Genomic DNA, 26379 nt, shown 5'->3' with positions numbered 1-26379 from the left:
TAACGCAGTCTCCTTTTTGCTCTCAGGGCTAATCTGGACGGGGTCTATTTTGTTTACGCGGAATCCGAACCGCGGTCCTCGGCCATATCATGGTCAATGGCCTACCGACTTGGCAAGTGTCTAAATCGACTCTTTACTCACGAGATATCCGATCTCATCCGGCGTGAATGAGCGGTGTGTGTTAATAGATTTTACACTTTTGCCTTTTTTGGACAACAGCACGATACAGAGTTTCGAACCACTAGAACTCACTAGTATCGCCTTACATCTAAAAACTATGTGACCTCTGGTGCTGCCGCGCCAACATGGAAAAAAGAAGAAGAATATTTAAGGTTATGTACGTCATCCGGTATTAAAAATAAAAAGTATTTTGTATTTTGGTGATCTATTTATTTATTTCAAAAAGAAAAAGAAATGGTAAGAATATATTTTGTATTATGATACTCGTACTCTTAACAGAATAATTTCTAGCTACCTTTATCTCTATTACGAACGGCTCAAAATCATCCTATGGTAAGTTTTGAACTTCATCAAAATAAAGTATCCCTAAATATTGTATCTATATCTGAAAAAAACAAATTTTTAGTTAGTTGAGTTAAAAAATGGAGAAACATATAACGGACATTTAGTTAGTTGTGATAATTGGATGAATATTAATCTCAGAGAAGTCATATGCACATCGAGGGTAAATTATTAATATTCTTGTTTGTGATATAGGTACATAAATTTTATTATTAGGATGGTGATAAATTTTGGAGAATGCCAGAGTGTTACATTAGGGGTAGCACTATAAAATACTTGCGTATTCCAGACGAAGTCATTGATATGGTAAAAGAGGAGACCATGATAAAGAATAAACAATCGAGAGACCAAAAAGGAGGCAGGGGAGGCCAAAACCAAAGGAATAGGCCTGCTGCTAGAGGTAGGAGAAATATATAATTTCTGTCACTTATTTTATAATAATGATTATTTCTAGGTAATTTTGGAGGAAGGCCTAATAAACCAGGAGGCCAACAAAAATTATTTCAAAAACAAAAACCTAAACAGTAGAAAACCTTAAATTAGTTTCTTATTTATGATTATCTCCTACAATTAATTATATGTATATTACATTAATAAATAACACATCGATAATAATTTTCCAGATTGTTTTATTTGTGAAATAAATATGTATAACATTACACAAAATAAAAAGGGATTGTACAAGACAAAAAAACTAACTGTTTAATTTGGTTATTTAAAATTATCAGTCTCTATGTTTACACATATTGGCTATAAAAATGAACTCTGAGGGGGAACTCGGCTAAATTTACTTATCTATATATTTACCCATTTTTTCTACTCAACTAATTACATACCATTATTTAAAAAAGGTCTTTCAAAAGAATATGAAGCTATAATATTGTTTAAAACTATATTTGGAAAACCCTTTCTAAATTATAAAGTAATCTAAACTAATATACAAGTTATGTACAGCTATTATGTACAAAAACAAACTTTTTGGTATATACCAAAATAAAAACTTAACACCTAATTGAAATTAAATTTTGAATGAAGAAAATATTGATGTAAGACTAGAAAAAAAACAAGTTGTTTTCGATGACAAATATTCAAACGGAGTTTGTCATTTGAAATTGATCTTAGATGTTAATGGTAATTAGTTTTTTGGCCTTTTACATAGTATCACACTTAACTTGAAAATATATATTTGATAATTTTATTACAAAAATTCCATAGTACAGGGTGTCCCACTAAGAATAGCTCTCGGCTGTATCTCGGAAAGTATTAGCCGTAGCGGCTGCGGAAAAAAATATTTATAACTAAAGAGGCTATGGGAAATTGCTGGAAATTATTTTCAAGTTTGTAGAACGACCGCTAGGGGGCGCAACTGCAACAAAAAATAAGAAAATGGAGTTTTTACACAATTTTGCCTAGATAAGGTGTACTATAAAAGTAATAGCTTCATAATCTTCAGTAAATTTTGAATATTTTCTGTTAGAACCATTTTCCCCTATCTACCAAAATAAAGTGGTGGGGGAAGGTTAGATCTATTTTTATTTGAATATTAATAACTCTGGACTGGATGATCGGAATTCAACAAGCGAGGGCTCGTTTAAAACAGCGTTTCTTACTCTATATTGTACCATATAAACAATAATAATAAGCTTTTGAACGTAGACGCTAGGGGGCGTTGTCTTACAATTTAACAAACATTGCCCGTTTTTTCAAAAAAAATAAATAAATGCAATAGTATATGTAATTTTAGCTGATAGTAAAGAGTAGTAAAAGCTTAAAAAGTCAGCGAAAACCGCATCTTGATATCTTCTTTCAAACCGAAGATATTAGCAAAATTATAATAAATACCAAAAAATAAGCGCTTAATTACCTTATTTTTACAACACGGTATCAGTAGCCCTCTTGATTATGCCCATTCTAACCTAAAAATAAGATAGAAATAGTTAGTTTATTTTAAAATCGACCATATACCAGAATATCATAATATCAGATGTATTAATATCTAATAATTAAGATATTAATAATAGTGAACAAGAAACGATGATTCAGTGAAGTCATGGTAGGCTTTGGAAAAAAGTTGCTTTTGACGTAATAGTATAAACGTCAAATTGACTTCACTGAATCATCGTTTCTTGTTCACTATTATTAATATCTTAATTATTAGATATTAATACATCTGGTATTATGGTATTCTGGTATTTCGTCGATTTTAAAATAAACTAACTGTTTCTATCTTAATTTTTGTTAAAATGGGCCTAATCAAGAGGGCTACTGATACTTTATTGTAAAAATAAGGTAATTAAGGGCTTATTTTTTCTAATATCTTCGATTTGAAAGAAGATATCAAAATGCGGTTTTCGCTGACTTTTTAACCTTTAACTACTCTTTACTATCAGCTATAATAACACATACTATCGTATTTAATTTTTTTGAAAAAACGCGCTATGTTTGTTAAATTGTAAGAAAGCGCCCCCTAGCGTCTACGTTCAAAACCTTATTATTATTTTTATGGCATAATATAGAGTAAGAAACGCTCTTTTAAACGAGCCCTCGTTTGTCATCATCCAGTCCGGAGTTATTAACATTTAAATAAAGATAGATCTAACCTTCCCCCACCACTTTATTTTAGCAGATAGGGGAAAATCGTTCTGACAAAAAAATCCAAAATTTACTGAAGATTATGAAGCTATTATTTGCAGTACCCATTATCTAGGCAAAATTCTGTAAAAAATCTATTTTCTTATTTTCCATAGCAGTTGCGCCACCTAGCGGCCGTTTTACAAACTTGAAAATAATTTCCAGCAATTTCTCAGAGCCCCTTCAATTATAAATATTTTTTTCCGCAGGCTTTACGGCTAATACTTTCCGAGATACAGCCGAGAGCTATTCTTAGTGGGACACCCGGTACACTCATCGGTACGAAAAACGGACATCTTAAAATTTTGATGTATTTTAAAGTTAAATATATTTTGTTCTAGTGGGCCGATTTTGATTATTTTTTAAGCAGTATGTTGCTAAATTATTTGACTTTTTATTATCCCTTTCTACAATACAATTAATAATAAATAAGTTTCCATATGTCAAATATACGAGGGAAAACAGAGTGCTGATATTTTGGTGAAAGTTTGAAAACACCCTGTGGACTATGTTAAGACAGCAAGGAATTTAAAAACAATTTTATCCCCTAAATATGTCTTTTCTCGATAGTTTCATTTTCGGTTCATCTCAATAGCTTTATTTTTGTGGGAGATATGCGCTTTTGAAGAAGACACTAACATTTTTTGGTAATTTTTACATTAAAACCATGCCTTTGTTTTTGGTACTAATCAAGAGACCTAGTAAGTTGTGGTCCCAAAGCAAGCCTTCTTGACATAAGATTTACTTCGTTTAATCTTCTTACAGTCCATTAATTACATGGACCATTTTAATTACATCCACAATTACATGGACGTTCCTTGGGTGCAATTAATTGTAAATTTGAAAAGCTAGCTAACGGCGCGGCGGTTTCTTAGCGATAAACCTACAATAAGTCGATAGTCTCGATTGGAAGTTCTCTTACCAGTGGCGGACTAAGGGGAGGGGCGGAAGGGGCGGTCCGCCCCAGGCCCCGTCTTTTAGGGGGCCTTCAAATCTCAATAAGTAATTTTTTATTCAACTGGCGAACAAAACCAATATGTGTTCAGTAGTTATGAAGCAATTTGTAGGTGGAGTATGCAAACCATATGTATACGCAAACTATAAACAGTATAAATAGAAGCAGATATTTACTTAATTCCCAATTATCAGGCCCCAGTAATTCTCAATGGCATTTTCTATTTAGGAAATTAAATCAAGGGGTAATTTTCTTTGTTTAAAGTATTGAATAATTATTATTTTTTATCATTTTAAAAATTACAACAATTATGAATATAAACTTGAATTTATTTACTTTAGCTTTTAAGTTATATTTCAATGGTTTCATTATTTATTTTTACTGAATAAACATTTTAAATTACAACCAATGCACAGCAGAACTTTTATTCTAGTTTTCTAACCGATGCGATGGTAAGTACTGCCGTGTCTTTAGTATAACGGGGGCCACGAGTCTGAGACAGCGAAGGGGCCCCTCGAATTTTAGAGGACTTTAGGCGACAAAATCGCGATATTTTGTAGCGGTATTTCCCTGGAACGGTCGCGAAAGTAACGCGGCTCATTTGTGGAACCGATATTTCCATCACTTTGTCATCATAAGTTGCCATTAAATACAAGCGAACATTTGCTCGGGGATTTCAATAATTTAATCCCTCTAATTTATTACAGTTGGGTTTGGAACTTTTGGTATTACAACAGCAAAATAAAACACTAATTCACCACAATACACCAAAATACTTTATTTTTGCACTAGACGCGCATTTCGCTAACCATGTTAATATCATCAGCAGATGATTAAATCTTAGAGTTTTATGTATTGTGGGGAATTATTATTTAATTTTGCCACCTCTAATTTAGTTGACTATTAGGAAGTACCGGAAGTTGACAGCAACTTTCTTATTTTAAATGGGTGCCCCCATTTTTATTACATACTTATATTTTATTCTCTGTAAAATTCTAGGGATATTGATGTTACACTCTATACCTAACACTAACCATTTTTGAGAAAAAAAAATATTTAGAAATTTTGAACGAAAAAACTACCTGCCAAAAAAATTTGTATAGCCTAAAAGTCAAATTTAGCGAGCACAGCCACTGTGACATAAAGAGAAGGCATGTGGCTATCTATTTTAAAAACTAAATTGTTCAAATGTCATATAATAATGGCGGTGGCTGAATTACTAGCATTACATAAATCATTTTTTTGAAAGGAAACCCACTTTTTTTATTTCACTAGTGAAAAGGTTTTTCAATTCGTTACCAGTCGTTACTCTTTAACCATACATATTCCTATACCTAAAATAAATCGTTTTAAAGTTGTTTAAGATTTAGTTTGAAAAGATATATTTTTCTTGTCACTTAATGTCAAAGGAAGCTATATAAAATCTAGCTTCTTTTGACATTAAGTGTCAAACAGTCAGATCATTTATTTCCATCTGTCAGAAAACGAATTATTTGAATTTCCTATATTATAAATACAGCTGCTTAAAGTTTAAGAAGTGTATTTATAAAAATATATCTCGTATTTTCGATCTTTAGTGATATCTAATAGTTGATATTATTAATAATTTTATGCCGTATGATCGAAAAAAAAACAGCGCAAAGTTGACTTGGAAATGATTTCAAAGTTTCACAATATGACATGGCCAGATCTATGGTTTTATATGACTTGACGTTTAAAGTCATAGGCCAACTGGTTAAAATCAAGAAAAATATACGCTTTTAACTAAATCTTAAATAACTTAAGAACGATTTATTTTCGGTATAGGAACATGTATAGTCAAAAAGTAATTAATTGAAAAGCCTTTTCACTAGTGAAATAAAAAAACTAGATTTCCATTTGAGAAAAATGATTTATGACAATTTTTTAATCGCTCAATTCCATGACAGCTGCGGCCATTATTATATGACATTCGGCCACAATGCTTTATTCAGATAAATTTAATTTTTGAAATAGATAGCCACGTCTTCTTTTTATGGTACAGTGACTGTGGTAATCACTAAATTTGACATTTAGGCTATACACATATTTTTGACAAGAATTTTCTTTTGTCCAAAAATTATAAATATTTTTTTTCCTCAAAAACAGTTAACGTTAGATATAGAGTGTTTTATATCAAAATTCATAAAATTTTCCAGAAAATTTAAATATGTAAAAAAATGAGGGCATCCGTTTAAAATAAGAAAGTTGCTGTCAATTTCCGGTACTTCCGTAAGTGCCGCCATATTGAAAATGATTTTAATCGATAGATCTCGTTGTGAAACAATGATGTGCAAAAAATCTCCGATCTAGATATTGTATTTCTCTAGAAACTTCTAATGCACGCTCAGCCTGGGACACCCTGTATAAATACTTGAATTTTGTCAACCATTATACATACGTCATTCCATCTTTACAAAATGTGCGCTTTTTTTTAGAAGTATATCATTATCTGAACAGACCGGGGGCCACATTTAGCTTCGCCGCCCCGGGCTCCCGACAGGCTTAGTCCGCCACTGTCTCTTACCACGGTTTCTGGACATCTAGCATGTGAACTTGTCTCGAGGAAGCTACTACACTATATTTCGTGAACACCTAAATCTGTTAGCGACATAATTTTGATCTCTATCACCTTCAGTTAAAACCAAACCAACTATAGCGGATATAGCTTCTGGACTTAAAACCCCCATCTCTACTAGAGTAACTATCCAACAACAAACAGACAATAACAATATGATTTTTCAATAAGAGTGGCATTACATAAATCATAAACACTAGCTTACTTCTTATTTACTTTTTTTCTTATTAACGATTCTGAACCGTCCTAGAACTGTGATACGCATGCGCAGAAGGAAATATGGAGAAATTATTTCATTAGCGCATGCGCGGCAGAGTTCTAGGACAGTTCAGAATCGGTAATAAGAACCCGTACAAAGCTACTATTGTACATTCATAGGTCTGTTGACTGGGACCAAAAGTAAAGGCATGGTTTTAATGTAAAAATTACGAAAAAATGTTAGTGTCTTCTTCAAAAGCGCATATCTCCCACAAAAATAAAGCTATTGAGATGAACCGAAAATCAAACTATCGAGAAAAGATGTACGTAGATAATAAAATTATTTTTAAGTTCCTAGCTTTTTAAACATATTTCACAGGGTGTTCCAAACTTTCACCAAAATTACAACCTTTTGTGATCCCTCCTATAATTGACAGATGGGGACCTTCATTTTTAATTTAGAAAGAGACACTAAAAAGTCAAATAATTTAGCTGCAGATTGCTTAAAAGATCGTCAAAATCGGTCCACTAGAACACAATATATAAAACTTTAAAATACATCAAAATTTTAAGGTGCCCGTTTTACGTGCCGATGAGTGTATATTTTTATTTTTGATTCACACAAATTTATTACCCTTTTCAAAAGTTGCTAATAAAAATTTTAGTTTTTTTTATATTTCCAAAGGGCTATGCGTAACAGCACACCAATTTGGTGATTGGTGTAAATATTGTTAAAAAGATAATATGGCAACAAGAAATCTTGACAGGGAGTACGTAGAGTATCACACACCCTGTAAACACACTAATTACTTAAATACAAGCTTAAAATTAAATTTATACTAAATATATTACACTTTTGTTAAAATTAAATTGCTATAAATAGTAACAACTTAACAATTACACAAAGTAAAAAATAATACATTTTTGAATTTGCTCATGTAAAACAAATTATACTATAATCTAATATATTATGTAATATGATTTAAAATTCAAAAATAACAAAAATTTGAAATAAATATACTTTTAATTGGCTGAGTGTGTATGTTACAGTGAAAGTCACTAGGAAATAGGGTTTCTATAAAGGCTTTTAGAAATTCCGGACAAGTGAACTAAGAAATCCGGACAAATGAACTCTGAAATCCGGACGTCGCAAAAAAGTAACTATACATTTACTTATGAACTTTTATAGGACGCAAATAATAGCCCCGGAACCAAAAAATTATAAACCAAAAAAAAACGTTCATTTTCTAGGAGTGCACCAAAACTGAAAAATATATAAATAGAACATGGATTTCGAACGTGCGTCGGTTAAGTAGAGCTGTAGCATCGTAGAAACTAAAATATTCAGCAAAGTGAGAAATTAATTATGTAACGATTAAAATATTTTACTAAGTTAAATTGTTTTGCGACCATGCTTTTCCAAATCCGGGGCGGTCCGCCACTTTAGAAATCCGGACATGTCCGGGTAAATCCGGACGTACGGAAATCCTACTAGCCTTGTTTATACAGGTTGTTAATTTGTTTTTTACTCGCGGCAAGAGCTTTATGGTTGAAATATGGCAACCTCGACCCGCTCGTCGAGAGACGACGCGACGGACGAGACGAGTCGTCAGCTTAGCTTAGTACTAGTAAAATAAAAACACTAAATCACCACAATACACCAAAACACTTTTACTTTTACACTGGACGCGCGTTTCGCTAACCATGTTAGCATCATCAGCAGATGATTATAAACTACTATTATGAGTTTATAATCATCTGCTGATGATGCTAACATGGTTAGCGAAACGCGCGTCCAGTGTAAAAGTAAAAGTGTTTTGGTGTATTGTGGTGATTTAGTGTTTTTATTTTGCTGTGTAACACCAAAGGTTCCAACCCTCAACTGTAATCTTAGTACTAGTACTCATTTGGAATGTAGGTAGTGTTGCCATTCTGTTCCCCAATAAGTAACCGTCCAGTTAACAATCTGTATATTAACTAGTTATTCAGCGTGAGTTAGTTCTGGAAGTTCACTGATAGATGGCTACGAGAATTGCATCGCAGGAATTTCAAAAATTTGAATTTCTAATTAAGTGGGACAATCGCAAGAACGATAAATTTATTAAGTTAATAATTCTTATTAGTCAGAACAGTAAACTTATTAGGTTAATAATTCTTATTAGTTTACCGTTCTTGCGATTGTCCCACTTATCTATCAGTGAACTCTCAGAGCTAACTCACGCTGAATAACTAGAGTTAATATACAGGATTGGTAACTTGATATCTACGCATAGGAATTACATGCATTGGAATGAAACGCCTATAAAAAGTCTAAGCTTAAACAGAGATGGACAACAACTTCCCCGTTTCCACTTCCACTACGACTGTCGAGTTAGACAAACTCCAATAAGACAACAAATTTTGGAAATAGGACCGCCTCCACGCCTCCTCCCATCTACCTGCCACAGAGTTGCCAGGTCACCGCTTTCGTCTGTAAGCTACCGATCTACCGATTACAAAAAAAAGTCTAGCGATATGTTCAACTGCGTCTTTAGTCTTTACAATAGAAGCACTTTTAAAAATCTGACACATTTGGACTAAAAATTAAGCTACTATCGCATCGTAAACCCTATATTCTGACATTCGTAAATAGTATTGTTTATTAAATTTTGTTTAGAAATTATAGGTCATCGTTCTATCTGGTCGCAGAATTACGGAGACATTCTCAAAAATTCTTATTATCCTTGATTATGTGCTGTATTGCCAGCATTTCCGAAGATGATATATTTAGAAAATATTTTGTCTCATTCATTTACTAAAGTTGAACCCGCATTTCTCCCCCCAAAAAATAAACAAAGAACAAACTCTAGTTAAGAAACAAGCTAAATACGGACAAATATTTGTGTGCCTCTTCTGTTTAAAAAGTATATTAATAAGAAGAGAGTTGAGAGTTAACAGCTATGTTAACAGATATGAGTTAACCAACTTTGTACAAAGGTAAAAAGTGACTGATACCCCTACTTGTTAGTTTTAAATGTTTTTATTAATATATTAATATTATTTAAGTTAATAAGATTTTTTTATATTAAATCATATTATACCTAGCTATTTTTAATTCTTGTTATATTTGTTTTGTTTGTACTTTATTTGCATGTTCAATTTTAGGAACACATAGAAATGCTAATTTTGTACTTAAATATTATAATTTATTATATAATTTTCTAATTATTTTATTTAATAAAGCTTTTGATTTATAAATAAAAGATCATCAAATAGGGAAGAAATAAATTTACTATCTAACAAATCTGGCAACCCTGTTCTGCTACTCACCGCCGACGCGAAGCAGACGCTTGTGGTCCCGCCCCCGCCCCCTCAAGCAATCTTCTCACTCATCGTGTCACTTCTTCTAATCAGTGGAAGAGAAAACAGAGGTATATGATACAGTTATCTGTCTTTGTTACACTGCAGGGTAGACTGCAGCCGTGCCATCTTTTTTTATCGCATTGAGAATCTCCTATTGCTAACAGTAGCTTTGCCAAACGTGTATAAACAAGGCTAAAGGCTACTGGGAAACATTAACAATAATTATGCACTGGACCAGTGAACTTATAAGTTTTAGGAATTCCTAATGACATGACTATATCATTTACTAAAAGCTGTCAATAAAAGGTATTCTATTGTATAATAGGGAGCGCATTGGTGGAAAAGTTGGAACAAATAAAAGTTTTAAGAACATTGAATCACCTCCATATTAAAGGCGATCCACTCATCTTAAAATTACAACGAAACGATAATAAAACAGAAACACCAAAATTAAAATATTTGCTTTTATACCTAACCTTAAAAAGTTTCAATCGTCTAGCCGCTGCCGGGTAACAGGCTATCATTAAACATAAAGTTGCACAAATGAGTTTTGATTGCTTTTTTTAACCTTTTCCTCTTGTTTTGGTTTTAATTTTAATATGAATATGGTTGCTTTGAATATATTTATTTTAAAATTGAATGTCCCACGTCAAATTTTCAGTCGGCCACTTTATCAATATCACTTACTGGTAGCTGCTAGAAACTAGTCAAATAGCAAAGCGAACATAATTAAGTATAAGAAGTAAGCTTCACTAGTAAGAGTTTGTTGCAAAATTAGTTATTGAACTTTTACTGGCGTAGTGTTAGCAAATCAGTGAATGGCTAATAAGAATATCGCAAACTAGTAATTTAATCAGTGAATGTAAGCTTTAACTAATAATTATTAAAAATTAAACAACGATTTCCGACTTTCGCTGTAGCATATACATCATAAAATAATTGTCACTACCTACAAAAAAAAGTTAAGGTATATTTTAGATTTTGATCATCTTTACATCTGTCTTCAGAACAGGTAAGTTTTATTAGATACCTTAATAAATAATTGTGCAAATGAGAGAATATATTATTTTGAATATCTGTTCACCTAGTCTACTATTTCCTCTATTCTAAAATTAGTATCTAATTGCATTAATATCAGATATATGTGCAAAATACAGAATTACAGTTTGAAATGAATATTCGAAAAATGTATGTGAATATTGAGATATGCCATTAAAAATACCTATATATCATAACCATGCCCATACTTTTCTGTAAATTGCTACAAACTGGTGTTTTTCAGTTTTAGCTTGATAACGATTAGTGATACAACTGTCTCTACAAAATTTAATAAAGACAGCTCCGTAAATTGATGTTAAAAATTATTATAAACTGGAAATTTTTTACTAATTAATAAATTTGAAAAATAAAACATTTCACTAGGTAAAAAATCGAAAATAAAAAAAAATAATTAGAATATAATCTCCAATTAATTATAGTCTCAATGTAATTAAAGAAGACAGATTAAAGACACTTTCTAATATACACTAAGCTGAGATTCACAATATACAGGGTGATTTGTGGCGATGGCACGTTAGACGTTTATGGAGAACCGGTAATAGGATTCTTTTGAAAATATGGATTTTTACATAAAGGCCTGCTTCATCTGTCTAAATTATTTTCAGCATTAGAGTGTTGCCGCCCCAGACACTCGTGCTTTTCGTTTGTCTTGCTTGCACAGGCTTAAGTTATAATGCAAGACGCGGTGTGTGAGAGGTATCCCGTTGTCCGTCTTGTTTATAGTGTTATGCATGTTAGCTGCGCTTCTTATTTTGGAAATATGACTGATCTGAGACTGATGTTGCGACAGTTTCTCTCAGGTTTTATTGATTTATATAAAAAACATGAATGTTTGTGAAAAAGTAAGAGCAAGGAATATTCAGACAAAAATAAAAAAGCAGCTTACAGTGTTTTGATTTGGACCACATTTTTCAGGGTTTCTCTTTTTTTTTTCTTTTTTATGATTAGAACTGCTGCTGCACATAAAGCTAATTTCTCACAATCCATGGGTTTTTGACTGAAGAGAAAACTGCGCTTAAAACGGGGTGTGTGGGATTGAGTGCGTTCCGTCTTGTACTACAACTTAACACAGTGCAAGCAAGACGAGCTAAAAGCATGGTTGGAGCTAAAAGCATGGTTTGGTTAAATCCATTTAAATCATGAATTCGGCATATTGAAAGCTGAATTATTTTTTATAGGTTAAGGAAAGTCGACATATTCGATCTGTCTAAATCTTGTCTAAATCAACGGATGAGATCAACAAAAAAAATCTGTTTGTTATAAAATCCCTCAAATTACTGTTATTTTAAATTTAAGCCTATGTATATCATTTAAAAAATTAAAACACAAATAAAATTGCTGTTCAACAATATATCATGTCCCTATACCTAAAAATTCTAGTTTAATCAGTAAAGCAATTTAAAAACTTTGAATAAAAAGATTAAAAAGATAATCATTCTATTATAATTTTTTCGTTTAAAGTGAATTGTTACCATGACAAATATTCAAACTTTATATGTATCAATTAACTTTATTAACTATTATTTAATTTTATGTTTTTTAATTTTTAAATAGCTCTACTTAAAAACCTGGTAGGTTATTTAGGTATAGGAACATATATCGTTGAAAAGCAATTTTATTAGCCTTTTGATTTTTAAAAAATATATACATAGGGTTGTATTTAAAATAACAAATATTTGGTCAATTCTGTAACAAACGGAAATAATTTGTTTTTACTCTTCCTGTGTAATATCCAATCGGTTGATTTAGGCACACCGAATATATCGACTTCAGTTAACTTATAACCCAAATGTCAACTCTAAAAATATTCGATAAATGACTTTACCAATGCTTATTCAAAATCACGTTTTTGTCAATTTTATGCCGGCTCCAGACTCGCGCCGTGAAAAACCGTGATTGGCCTTGAATTTTGCGGATCCGAACTTCTCACCCACACTCGCAATGCGGTGATTAACCATAGTAAATTGTTGTTATTTTTCATATAAAATTCAATTGAAGTGATTAAAAAGTACTCCCTCAATACAAAAAGAAATGCAACGAAGTTACAATTAAGGAATAAATAATAAATCAAATTCAATACAAATTTCACTGGTTTGAAATGACGCATAGAAAATTGTGACGTCACCTATCAGCATTCGACTGAACAGTTGACAGAGGGCGCGAGCCTTTGAAGAATAATATTATGGCCTGTCTAGTTCTCTGCTACAGTATTTACACAATATATCTTAAAATCACGTTAGATTTTTCTATTTTTATTATGATCGTTAAAAAATACGTTTTTATGTAGGATTATTCTTTATTACCCCAATATTAAATTTACTCTTATATTTTTTACTACTAGAAATTAAAACTTAAATTTTTATAATTAACAGGTTACTGCCATTTTTATCGAAGCACTAAACACTACCAGTTGTTCGAGGGTTCGAGGTTAGATTTGTATTTTGTGGATTTTGCGTTTGGCGTTAAATACTTTGAGTTTTCAATTTTGTTTTATTGTACCCTCTTTATTATTTTTGTAATGAAGAGTGTTAAAGTTTGTTTTGTGAAGGGCTGTCTAAATAACTCTGAAGTCTCTCCAGAAAAAGTTTTTATAACTGTTCCTTTGGATGAAAGCCGTCGAAGAGCCTGGTTTGAAGCGGCAAGACAACAATATGTCAGCAAAAGTACGATATTTTGCCGTGAAGATCGTTTTAACGTAAGTTCCTTAAGTTTTATTTTACAATTAATTTTATATCTACTTTAAAATACATTTAGAAAAATGGTTTTTATTTACCTTTGTACCTCGTGGCAAACCGTGACACTTTTGATAGGTGACGTCAGAGATTGCAAAAGTGTAAATTTGAAATTCTTAATATTGATTATTTTTTTTTAAATGGGATGAAATTGAAGTAAAATAAAAAATACGGGTGTCATAAAATTGAATGAAGATTAATTATTTGCAATAAAAAAACTATGGTTAAACGCCGGATTGTTCGCAGTAGTGTTTACGCCTTCCAGAAGAAAAGATGAAATAATAATATAACTGCTAATTCTATTTTTCTCTTTGTATTTTCTATGTATGACATCCCATAAGACAGGTTCTTTTTTTTTGGTACTGTTCCAAAAATTGTAATTCTAAATTATTATCACACAGTCAGATAAAAAACCAAAAACAAAGCTAAAAAATTACACCAGCGACACGCACTATAAACATGTAATCTCTAAATAGATTTTATGCACAGCACGTCGTGAATGTGGAGAGCGTTCACGTTTCACGGGCGCGAACTCTTTGAAGCGGCCAAAAATACCGACTTCGAACGGGAAACGAGCCGCGAACATGCGCGAGCAGGTGCTTTTATGTAAAAATCCAAATTTTCAAAAAAAAATAATATCACTGGTTCTCCATAAACAGATAACGTACCATCGCCGTGAATCACCCCATAGAAAGAATATTTTTTAATAAGCATGTTTCATTATATCTATGATTATATTCAAAATATCTCACCAAGAATGGTCTAGTTTCCTACCACAATATATTTTAAATTTTTCCACTTATTTTTCTTTGCTCTTATGCCACCTTTAATTAAAAATCTAAACTCGGTATTGCACCATATTAACTAGGACTCTCAGTCATATCATGGTCATTCTTGCCCACAATCATAGGTTCTCCTTGGCCACCTTGGAGGGTTGGAGACGGACTATCGACGTTTCTGAAAGCAAAACCAGAACCGGGAGAGTCTGCACTGGAAAGGCTTTCTGGGGTTCCAACTGAACTTAAAGACCCTAGAAAAAAAATACAGCTACAGTACATCCAAATACATTTACAGATTGACAGCCAGGGCAGGGGTTATTTTGTTTGTGTCATTTAGTTTTAGTAGGTACTTATTATTTAGGTGTTCATACATTTTATTTTTGTACTTTAAACACAACTAAACAGTTTTTGTCAATATCTTTTTTGTTAATATTTGACAAATCTGTCTTTTAAACGCATAAATTTATCAACATGAAAAATAAATAGAAAAAATAATTATTTTAATATGAATTTAGGGGATATAATTTACCAAATGACTAGAATTTACCCAGTTTACCTATACATATAAATGCTTTAACAAACCAGTCATAATATAAACAGGGAAGTTCCAGTTTCCCCATTTTGCGGGAAACTGGGACACTATGTATCAACAATTATAAAAATAAATTTTATACTAAACCTGTTCCCATAACGGAGGATACATGGTATTTTCCTCCTCCGACAGGCCCTTTGGGTATGCCAACGATTTAGCTCTTGCCACCCGCAGTAAAAGGGCGGCAAGGGGGGGGGGGAGGGAAGCTAATGGCCTACTATCAGAAGACCTGTCTGTGCTGGGAAAATATTTCGCAAACTGGAGACCAGTCCCAAATATGAATAAAACTGAAGTGTCGTGCTTTCATCTCAATAATAAACAAGCACGCCTGGAGCCCCATGTATACTTCAATAACAACTTGCTACGTTATAACCCTTATCCAAAATATCTAGGAGTAACAATGGACCGAACACTCTCGTATAAAAGGCATCTAGAGAATACCGCAGCTAAAATAAAAACTAGAAATAATATAATACACAAACTTTGCGGTACTACTTGGGGCGCAAAGGCATCCACTCTTAAAACATCAGCTCTCAGCCTAGTTTACTCAGTTGCTGAATATTGCGCTACAGTTTGGCTAAACAGCTGCCACATAAAGATAATTGACACCAAACTTAATGAGACTATGAGAATAGTCAGCGGCTGTTTAAAAAGCACACCTCTACCTTGGCTACCCACTCTGAGTCATATTGCACCTCCCAGTATTCGAAGACAGGAAAGACTCATTAAGGAATATGAGAAAATATTATCAAATCCCCATCTCCCAGTCCACAACCAGATGCCCGTCTGCGGAGACTGGTCTAGATCCCCCCCACTACTATTAGCAGAACAACTTTTGGGAGAAAACTTCAGTATAAATGATAAATGGAGGGAGTACTGGGACTCTTTGAAACCAGATCAAGCAGCTTATGTCATCGACCCTACAGCAGCTCTACCAGGGATGGAGCTGCCCCGCCACGAGTGGAAGGTACTCAATAGGGTAAGAACGTCTCATGGTATACGTCGTGATTCTTTTTATAAATGGGGACTGACCGGATCACCGACTTGTGACTGCGGAGAACTACGTCAAACTGTTCATCACATTGTAACTGAATGCCCTCTTACAGCATGTGAAGGAGAAGCGAGTGATTTCTTTGAAGTCACAGACACTGTGTTGAACTGGATCAATAGCCTCGATTTTAAAATTTAAGTGTACTTTTGTAATGTGTTTTGTGTATAAATTTTTTTTATAAATTTTTAGATTTCTAGTTTTATTTTTACAATTTGTGACAATCTATTTACATGTTATATTGTGTTTGAATATATACATTTGATGTTGTAATTAAATCCATGTACGCCATACGCTAAATAAATTTATTGAGCTACAAATGAAAGGTCCAGGGGAAAAACTTGATAAGCGCCAATTTCTATGTTAGGATTTTACCTTTGGATTTTACAATATTATAGTAGGTCTAACTGGTCCCTACAAAAAGTATAAACTCTGCAGGGCAATAAATATGCCTAGTAAAAATATAGAATAAACTACCTGATAACCATCAGCCTTCCAGTGCTCTCCTGTAAAATTAGTAAAATGGCGTTTACCATTTTTTCCCCTGGACCCTCCAAATGTAACCCATTATAGAAAAGTCTGTTTACCTTTTACTTCTATACTTCTATTTGAATGAATGTAATTAAATAAAAATGTAATTAAATAAAAAATAAAAATCAACGCCAAGACGTTAACTTTGTTATAATTTCTTACACAATAGTATTGAGACAAATTCTGGTATTTGTTGTAGAAATATATCCTATCAAATACAAAAAATATATTATTTGGAAGAAGCTGTTACTAAATGCTCATACCTGGCAGTGAATTTGATGTGGTTGTAAGGAGACCTCTGCTATCACTAGCTGAATAACTATATACCCTTTTTGCTCTTGGACTAGTGTGAAAATCAACATCCTTATCATCAATTTTTCGCTTTACACCTAGTGGGCTTGGACGAAGCACAGGACTTTCACTACGTCTAATAAATATTTGTTTCGATCTTGTTGGACTTTGAAATCCATAACCCCTAAAATATGTATACTGTTTTAGCAAATTTCCTTAATGTACTTTTTATCTATTTCTTACCTTGTAGGCGATGGAGAATTAGACATAAAACTATTAGATGGTAAGGATACATGAATGGGCCCCATTCGATTGCTCTTGGTTTCATTTGAATTTTCTATCAAGCTAAGATCCTCCCATGATTGTGAAATTTGCATTGCACTGTGGATTTCTTTTTCGTGAGCCAATTCACGAGAATTAGATACGACTTCATGCTCTTCTTGTCTCAACTGATTTATTCTTGGTGTTCTTGGTCCCGATACCTAATTGGCAAAACAAAGAAAAAATGATTAAACCAAAAACAAAACTTTGTTGGAACACATACTGGAGAGCCTGGTACTGGACTAAAGCTTGCACTGAAGCGTCTAGTTCTTGTTGCATTTACTGTGCCAAATAAATTGTTGAAAGATGGTTGATTACTATAAATATAAAACATAATCTATTAAGTGTAATTGTATTTTTTTAACTATAGATATAGATATTTAATTATCAATACAGCGCCAAATCAAAAAAATACGGCGTCAGAGAGGGCTATGAAATGAAGAGCACTGTCATATTTTATATGAAAAATTATATGGGGAACGTCATCGATCGTCATTTCCAAGCCAACTGGACGCTTTTTTCATATGTAGATCTTTAAAATGGAGTTAAAATACCGTATGATCGAATAAAAACAGCGTCAGCGATGGCTATGAAATGAACATCGATGACATTTCCCATATAAATTTACATATATAGAATGACAGCGATCTGCATTTCATAGCCATCGCTGACGCCGTTTTTATTCGATCATAATAATACCAGTGATCGTGTTGGATGTCTAGACTAGGTACTTGTATATTTATACCTGAGTTGAAAAAATAATTTTTTTTATTTTTAACAAAACATGTGTTTTTTATGGTTTAAAACACTTTCTACTGTTTTAAGCATGGTTTCAATACTCAAGTCTGGATCGTGTTTGAAGAACTTGTTTTATATGAACGCTCTTTTAAACTACATAGTGTATATAGAAAAGGTAGCAATTTTTTTTTCTCTAAACATCAACACTTTTGTGGTAGGTAATCTCTGCGTTGTAGCATAGAGTAGTAGTAGCTTAAAGTGATTAGTATCATATTTCTTATGAATTCTGTTATCCGAGTTAGGAACATTTTTTCTATTACAAGTTGAAAGATTTATTTTTCCAGACAATATTAGGTTGAAGTGATTACTCTGTTTTATTCCTTTAGTACTAGTTTCTTTATTAAATAGTTGAGAGAACGTCTTATATTCATATTTTTTATTGAAATAAAAAACAATCTTACACACTAAACATGTTTAAAACAGAGTTTTAAACGAGTTTTTAACAATTTTTTTAAAAAGAAGTGTAACTAATAATGGTGTTTTAACATGACTGACTTGCTTTTAAACAAAATATTTAAAATGTAACATCCCGGTATATAGTTTTTTAAAGACATTTAACTATTAAGCAATATAAAACTTTAAAATAGAGTTAACATAGCAGTGACCATGTCAAATGTCTAGACTACTTGTTTATTTAAATTCTATTAAAAAATTATGAGAAATTTACATACAGCAAAGAATACAGAAACGTACATTTACAGTAATACTCTGATAAGAACATACTAAATTTAATACAGATTGGTGCTTTATCAGTAACTTCTGTAAAACATAATTCAACAAAAATTGGGAACATTCGCTTATTTTAAAATTCAAATCATTTAATAATAAGTATATAAAAATAGTATCTATTATAGGTACCTGGCTGTTGAATTACTAGAACTAGCAGATGTCATAGCTGAACTAGATGCTTCATTAATCATTGGAGCACTAGAACTTCTCTTTAAAGGGCCAGGGGCATTCCCAGGGGCCCCATCAACATCCATAGCAGAGTTGGACGACGACATTGGAAACACTAATCCATGTCACCATTTGACTTCTATTTAGGTATTTAATCCATTTCCCTTTAATGTCAGAAAATAATTTAGCGCTTGCAACGGATTCCCTAAAAATCCGACTCAAAAAGAGTATCTAAAAATTAAATTTTAATCTGATCAGAATTCCAATATTAAAAGACACCGACAGCGGTTTTGACGTTTGGAAATTGAAGAGAGAGAGAGGAAATTTGGAATTCTGTCAATGCTAGCCACTGTTGCCAAATTTCTTTATTTTCAGTTTCAAATTTAGACACCTGTTGTTTGAAAAGTGAGCCTTTCATATTTGCTCGTAGATGTCGCATGCTTTCCTTATTTTTACTTTATTTAAAATTATTTAAAACACACAATAATAAGTCGTAAAAAAGGTTTGTTTTATATAGGCTAATATTTCTTATTGCATAGAATTACCGACTGTTTTATTATAGAACATTTTACAATAAATTTTTGGACGTAATGGCTATGGTAATGGGATTATAATTTAAGAATAATATATGATTTTTCCGTACGTCCGGCAACGTTGCGCCATAGTGATTGATAGACAAAATACAAACTTGACAACAAAGCGAATTTTAGTTAGTTGCTTTTCGCTAACGTAGTGGTTGTGTTAGCTAGTTTATTCTTTATTTTTACGGAATTGTTTTTTATAGTGTATATAGTGCAGTGAAATGGCATCGTCGCGAAAAAAACAAGACGAAAATAACCTGAAAACTCTCAGGGAACTAGGCTCTTTACCTCAAAACAAGTTCTGCTTTGACTGTGGCCAAAGGGGCCCCACTTACGTAAATGTTACAATAGGATCTTTCGTTTGCACCAAATGCTCAGGAATCTTGTAAGTACCGTTTATAAAACCTACATTTTTATGTATCTAAACTGTACATCAATTTCTCTTTATGGTAATAAAAAAAAAACATAGGTAAGTTCTAAGCTAGGTACCTACCTATGCTTAAGCTTTTAAATGAAGGCATCTTGCATCTACATCTCTTAAAATATCCATCTATTTCATGCGCTTATAAACATTAAGGAACAATGGCACTGTCTTTATTTTTAGGTCGGTTGTTTATTTTGAATGAAATTTAGAAGTGCTCTGTCCTTGAAATTTTTCGTGCCAAAAAGAAAAACTTCTATTTTGTTTATTACTTTCGACAATTGGTAGACATAAACGCATTTTTTATGCTTTTCAGTTCACTAATAACCGTTACCCTAGATCTCAATTTTTAGTGTTTTTTCGACCATAAAATTCCCAGGAACTGAAACTTTCCTTTTATTTATAAACGTGCATTATCCAGGTACCACCTGTTCAATTGCAGTTTTGTCTAGACTTCTACTAGGTATATGGTATATTGTTATTTTTATTTCATTGTGGATTTAAAGTTTTACTAGGTAGGTATAATAGAAACAAGAATAATAACCAACCTTTGTCTTTGTATACGTATCATAATGTGAGTAATATTGACATTGTTATCAAAATTATTACAATCCATTCATAGGTACTCTCATCGCCGTCGTCGTCGTCGTCATAAGAATACATTGAAAACAATTCATTTTTTAATTTACGCGAATCGGTGACCTAAATACCTGAATGATTAACATGTCTAACCTCAGTCTCAGTAGCCTTAATTGTCGATGACATCCACAAGGGAAAATTGAACTTTTTAAAGATGTATTTGGATGAACAAGAGAAAACAGCTGCGATGTGGTTTCTGTGGTATTTAAGTATGATTGGAAAGCCGGACGCATTGGAAATTTGCGCTATCATCGAACTAAGTGAATGGTCTTTTTCTTCGCAAAGTAAAATTTAAATCAGCCTAAACTGAAATACAATGCAGATTAATCTAATATTTGTTTATAGGAAACGCCAACGTTATTCTTGACCTTTAATTTTAATTTGAGTTTTATTATGCAATAAAATAATTAAAAAAAGTACCTACCACACGTTCGAAAAAAAACGGCGTCAAAGACGGTTGGAGGACAATCGTTGATAATTTTGGCGAGGTCAATCTCTAGACGTCATTAATTGGCTCGAGTTATAATGGTAATATGCTGAAAGATTACATCAATCAGTATGGTCGAAAAAAAAAACGGCGTCAGCGATGGCTATAAAATAAAGATCGCTGTCATTTTATATGTAAATTTATATGGGAAATATCATCCTTATATCATCAATTAACTAATTGACTACAACTTTTGATTGTTAAATAACAGACTTGGTATTTTTTTTACTTTATTCGATAGAAAATGACACTCTACATCTATATCTCTGACTACTACTAACTGCTACTAACCAACAATTTGTTTTGTGTGGTCCTCGGTGTGATCTGTGGTCTGGTTTTGTTTAAATGTTTTGTTAATTATTCATGTTGGGGATTTATTTTTAAATTAATGTTAATCGTTAGGCAAACTCAAAATTGTCACTCTAAATTTGACATTACCAAAGTGTTACTCTAAATAAATAAATAAATAAATAAATAACGTCTTTATTTTTTACTCGGCGAAATTCAGCAGAGCTGTTAAGTTAAGCGAGCATATAAAAAAAGTAAATAATATAATACATTTTTAAAAAATAACATTCAAAGAAAAAAGAATTAGTAAGAAAAATGAAAATTAACAATATACTTTAGATAAGGAAAAATCAACAACTTAATAAGTTAAAGCAAAAACAGTAAAAAATGAAAATTGTTCCGTAAAGGATACAAAAATTAATAAATCAAATTATTGTGTAATTCTATATCCGCTCAACATATAAGTTTTTAATTTTGTTTTGAAAGTGAACGTCTTTAAATCAAGGGAGTATAGATTCAAGTTGGAATTGTACATCTTGGTTGCCAGGTAGGAGAAAGAACGCTGATATAGCGCCGTGCGATGTTTGGGAATTTCCATATTATTACACTGCCTTATAGCATAGTTAGAGTATCGAAATTTAAGTTTATTAGTTAAATACTCAGGAAACCCATTCCGCAAAATTCTGTGTAAAAAACATGCAAAATGTAACTTTTGTCTGTCTTCAATATTTAGCCAATTCAACATATCTAGTTTATATGTAACATGGTCTCTCGATCTTAATCCGTATATTAGGCGAATACATGAATTCTGTACTTTCTGTAACTGTCTCTTAGATTTTTGATCGAGACAAGGCCCGTAAACAAAATTACAATAATTGGACTGTGATAATACAAGAGCCTCACATAATTGCTTTTTTAATTTATAGTTTAGAAAATCTTTGTTTTTGTATAGGTTTCTTAAGGAGATGAACGATGCCCTGACCACTTTACTCACTTGAGATCTAAACCTCAACTGCGAGTCAAATATAAGTCCTAAATATTTTGATTCCCTTTCTACGGAGATAATCGAATCAGACATTTTATTTTCATGTTCTGGGCCGCCCAGTTATTATTTGGTCGAAGTAAACGATTACTGACTTTGTCGGATTTAGTTTTAACCCGTTCTTGCTGGAATAAGTGTATATTTTTTCTAAACACTGTTCAACTTTGTTCTGGGCTTCGTATGCTTCTGATTTTCTAAAACTTAAATGTAATTGGGTATCGTCGGCATATCTATGCATTTTGCAGTGGTTATCGTCCACTGCTATGTCCATGGTGTATATAATAAAAAGTAACGGACCGAGAATGGATCCCTGAGGAACGCCCTTAGTAGTAAACTTTGCCTCCGATTGATTACCATTCATCGAAACAAATTGGGACCTATCAACTAAATAGCTGTGAAAGAAATTAACAGCAGCCACAGAGAACCCGTAATACCCAAACAAGCAACATGTGGTCCAACGCGTCAAATGCCTTACTATAATCCAGCATTATCAAAGCAGAAGTTCGGCCTTCATCAGCTGCAGATATAATGTCGTCAAGCACACTTAATAACACAGAAGCTGCGCTATATCCCTTTCGAAAGTCTGACCGAGTGGGCGGTATAAGGTTCGAATCGTTCAGATAACTAACAAGTTGTATGTATATCGCCTTTTCAAATATCTTTGACAAGGTAGGTAAAAGGCTTATGGGTCTTAAATCTGAAAAACTACCAGGATTATTTATTTTAGGAATAGGCGTTACAGTAGCTACCTTCATTGAGTCGGATAAACTCTGGAAGTTATACATTCATTAAATATGTGGGCTAGAAAAGGAATAATCACTGGAGAGCACAACTTAATCATTTGTAGGGATAACCCATCAAAGCCACAAGAATTTGATTTTAAATTAGATATAGCATTCAACACATCAACTTCCAGTATAGTTCTAAATTGAAAAACATGATTCGAGCCCCGGCCATTTTCGTATTTTTTTACTATGTCAGAATCGACAGTCAGTGCTAGCTTATTAATGGAGTCCAGAAAGAAGTCATTAATAGAATTTGGATTACATAAATGCTTGGGAAGAGTTCTGCAGGTTTTAGCCTTACGATAAATATTCATACCGTTCAGACTTTTCCACAGAACTCTTCTATCAGTCGACTTACAAATATACTCCAGGTACGACCTTTTCTCATTTCGAACGGCTTGGGTGAAAATATTTCTCATATTTTTATAAGCGGCCCAGTCACATTCCTTTCTTGTTTTTTTGTACTTAGACATCAGTTTATTACGTTCTTTCTTCATAATCCTTAAGACATCAGTAAACCATGGAGCCTTTTGCTTGGTAATCCGTACAGTGCACATCGGCGCATGGCGGTCAAACAATTGTCTTACTTTATCAGTAAGCAGCATTACTTTATTTTCCACATTCGGTTCCTCAAGAACATCATACCAATGAGTGTTTATAAGATCCGCGTGGAACATTTCACTATCAAAATATTTAAAGTTTCTGTATTTAATAATTTTAGGCGCTTCTCGAGGAGCAATACAATTCAAAGTGCAGAAAGTGAGCTGATGATCGGTCTCTTCATGCATATCATGATGTAATACCTTTCCAACAATTAATCTGTCATTAGATGTAATAATATAATCAATAAGACTATTCTGATTATTTACAATTCGTGTGGGTTCTGCGGTTAATTGTTTAAGTGAGAAAGATGTGAGAAAATCGTTAATCGAAATTGTAGCATTATTATAGTTTAAAAGATTCACATTCATATCGCCCAAAATAAAAATTTCATCGGACATAGGAATAATTGTTGCCAATGCAGTCTCAATATGCTGCAATGCGTCAACTAAATTACTTTTAGGTGGCCTGTAAAATACACCTAAACCTATCTCAATATTATTAACTTTTATTACTAACCACAACTGTTCAATGCTTTCTGAATTCTCAATATCTATTTTTCTGCTCACTATATTATTCTTAATATAAATACCAACTCCACCCCTCGAGTTTCTCGATCATTTCTAAAAAAATTGTATCCGTCTATTTCTATGCTATTACCAGAAATTCGCTCTGAAAGCCAGGTCTCCGTAACTCCCAATATGTCCAACTCCAACCTATGAACAGAATCACTCACGCTATCCAGACTAGGCAACAGTGAGCGAATATTTACATGACCCAACTTAAGATTCTTTGTTGAAATATTTGCAGTAGCCATTGTGAATAATAAAAATAACAACAAAAATAAAGTAGTAAATCATAATGAAAAAACAAATATAGAAAACAAATATAGAAAACGTAAACAACTAAAAATAAAAATATGTATACATATATGTGCAAGCCCAACCGATTACAAATTTTCCAAAGAATTACACAGATCGTTCAACATGGTCTCATTTTTTATAACAATGACTTCATCATCGTCTCTTCTTCGCACCATCACTTTACAATTGCGATGCCATACATATTTATATCCACGAGTTTTAAGTTCTTTTGCCTTTTTGAATAGATGATATGTTTCCCTAGTTAATTCCTCGTCGATGAAAATGGGTTGGTCGGATTCGCCCAAGCCAAGTTTTCTGTGTGAGATTCTTCCTCGCTCTGCACGTGCTTTTAAAATGTTATTCTTCAAATCCGCATTCACCAGGGTGACACTAACCTTAGGACCATTTGGAGTATCATAAAGTCTAACACTTTCGAGATTTTCTTCTTTCACTGGCACACTTAATGAAGTAAAAAGTTTTATTAATTCCACTGGCGCAGATTTCTTATCTTTTACGTTACCAGACAGACCAGAAATGCATAAATTGTTTTTAATATTATTTGCGTACTGTTTACTAAGAGCATTTTCCAGTTTCAGCACTTTAGCCTTCAACACTTGATTGTCTTTTGAAATTTCCGAGAACATTTCGGATATAATCTGATTACGGTTTCTTTCTTCCTCGTATTTTTCGTTTAAGAAATCCATCGATGTTTTAATTTCCCTCAGCTCAGTGCGCAGCTCGCCGATAAGCGACTTCAATTCATAAATATCTCCACTGTTCCCGCTGCTTCCACTCCGAGTCAGACGTTGCGATTCTTGATAAATAGAGCTTCTTCGGCTTAGGCAACTCTCACATGTCCAAGGGGTTGAATTAGTTTGCATCAGTCTCGCGTCTAGTTCTGATACTCCCCCGCAGCCCAAGTGAAAGTAGCATTCACAGCGACCGCATTGTAATTTAATCTTTTTGCCAATACTCTTTAGACATTTCTTACATATTTTATTAACCATTTTCAATAGTTCGTATATTATTACTTTAAATTTCCAGAAAAATAATTAACAACGGCAACGTTGCAGATATCTTCACTGATCAACCGTACTATCAAAGGTTCAAAGTTCAATACAGGTGGACCATATATTAGTTTTTCGTGAATATTGCATGCTAGTGAATTAAATGTGTTTCAAAAAAACTCACCTACATACGGGTGAGGTTTCTGCCAGTTACCTCGACAATTTCAACAATTTAAATCACGGATAAGGCTACGAAACTTCAAATTTTCAGGAGATAAACAAAATAACCAACTAAACACCAATGCCACAACGTTGCCCATCGCTGTCTTTTTTAGACAGATGTCACTTGTCTTGTCATTATTATTCAATTCATT

At 32.8% G+C, this 26379-nt stretch overlaps 3 protein-coding genes across 4 annotated transcripts in view; 2 read left to right on the top strand and 1 right to left on the bottom strand.

Annotated features, from left to right (window-relative positions):
• The first annotated feature begins 300 nt into the window (after positions 1–300).
• Positions 301–1140, top strand: LOC115886290 (U6 snRNA-associated Sm-like protein LSm4). Its single transcript, XM_030905381.1, has 5 exons — positions 301–417; positions 472–513; positions 587–685; positions 739–922; positions 977–1140. Exons 1-5 carry the CDS (start codon positions 415–417, stop codon positions 1048–1050), a joined length of 402 nt encoding a protein of 133 aa, XP_030761241.1. The 5' UTR covers positions 301–414; the 3' UTR covers positions 1051–1140.
• LOC115886288 (protein FAM122A) lies at positions 494–19579 on the bottom strand. Of its 2 annotated transcripts, XR_004050868.1 has the most exons (6): positions 19254–19579; positions 17821–17914; positions 17520–17758; positions 17249–17460; positions 14788–15065; positions 494–565 (listed from the first exon to the last, which is right to left on the bottom strand). XR_004050868.1 is itself a non-coding variant. In XM_030905379.1 (5 exons), the coding sequence occupies exons 1-5, from the start codon at positions 19397–19399 to the stop codon at positions 14896–14898; spliced, it is 861 nt and encodes a 286-aa protein (XP_030761239.1). In that variant the 5' UTR covers positions 19400–19579; the 3' UTR covers positions 9973–14895. The 2 variants fall into 2 exon arrangements, 1 of the variants encoding a protein (XP_030761239.1); XM_030905379.1 differs by lacking the exon at positions 494–565 and having other exon boundaries at positions 9973–15065.
• A 411-nt stretch (positions 19580–19990) lies between these two features.
• Positions 19991–26379, top strand: part of LOC115886329 (arf-GAP domain and FG repeat-containing protein 1) — a 98952-nt gene continuing 92563 nt past the window's right edge. Inside the window, exon 1 of the mRNA XM_030905423.1 lies at positions 19991–20258. Coding sequence (XP_030761283.1) covers positions 20095–20258 — 164 coding nt within the window. The 5' untranslated portion in view covers positions 19991–20094. The remainder of the gene's footprint in view (positions 20259–26379) is intronic.

The sequence above is a fragment of the Sitophilus oryzae genome, unplaced genomic scaffold, assembly GCF_002938485.1.
Source record: "Sitophilus oryzae breed Bouriz unplaced genomic scaffold, Soryzae_2.0 scaffold_482_pilon_pilon, whole genome shotgun sequence".
NCBI classification, from domain to species: Eukaryota; Metazoa; Arthropoda; class Insecta; order Coleoptera; family Curculionidae; genus Sitophilus; species Sitophilus oryzae.
This window is presented reverse-complemented; position numbering and strand designations above follow the sequence as displayed.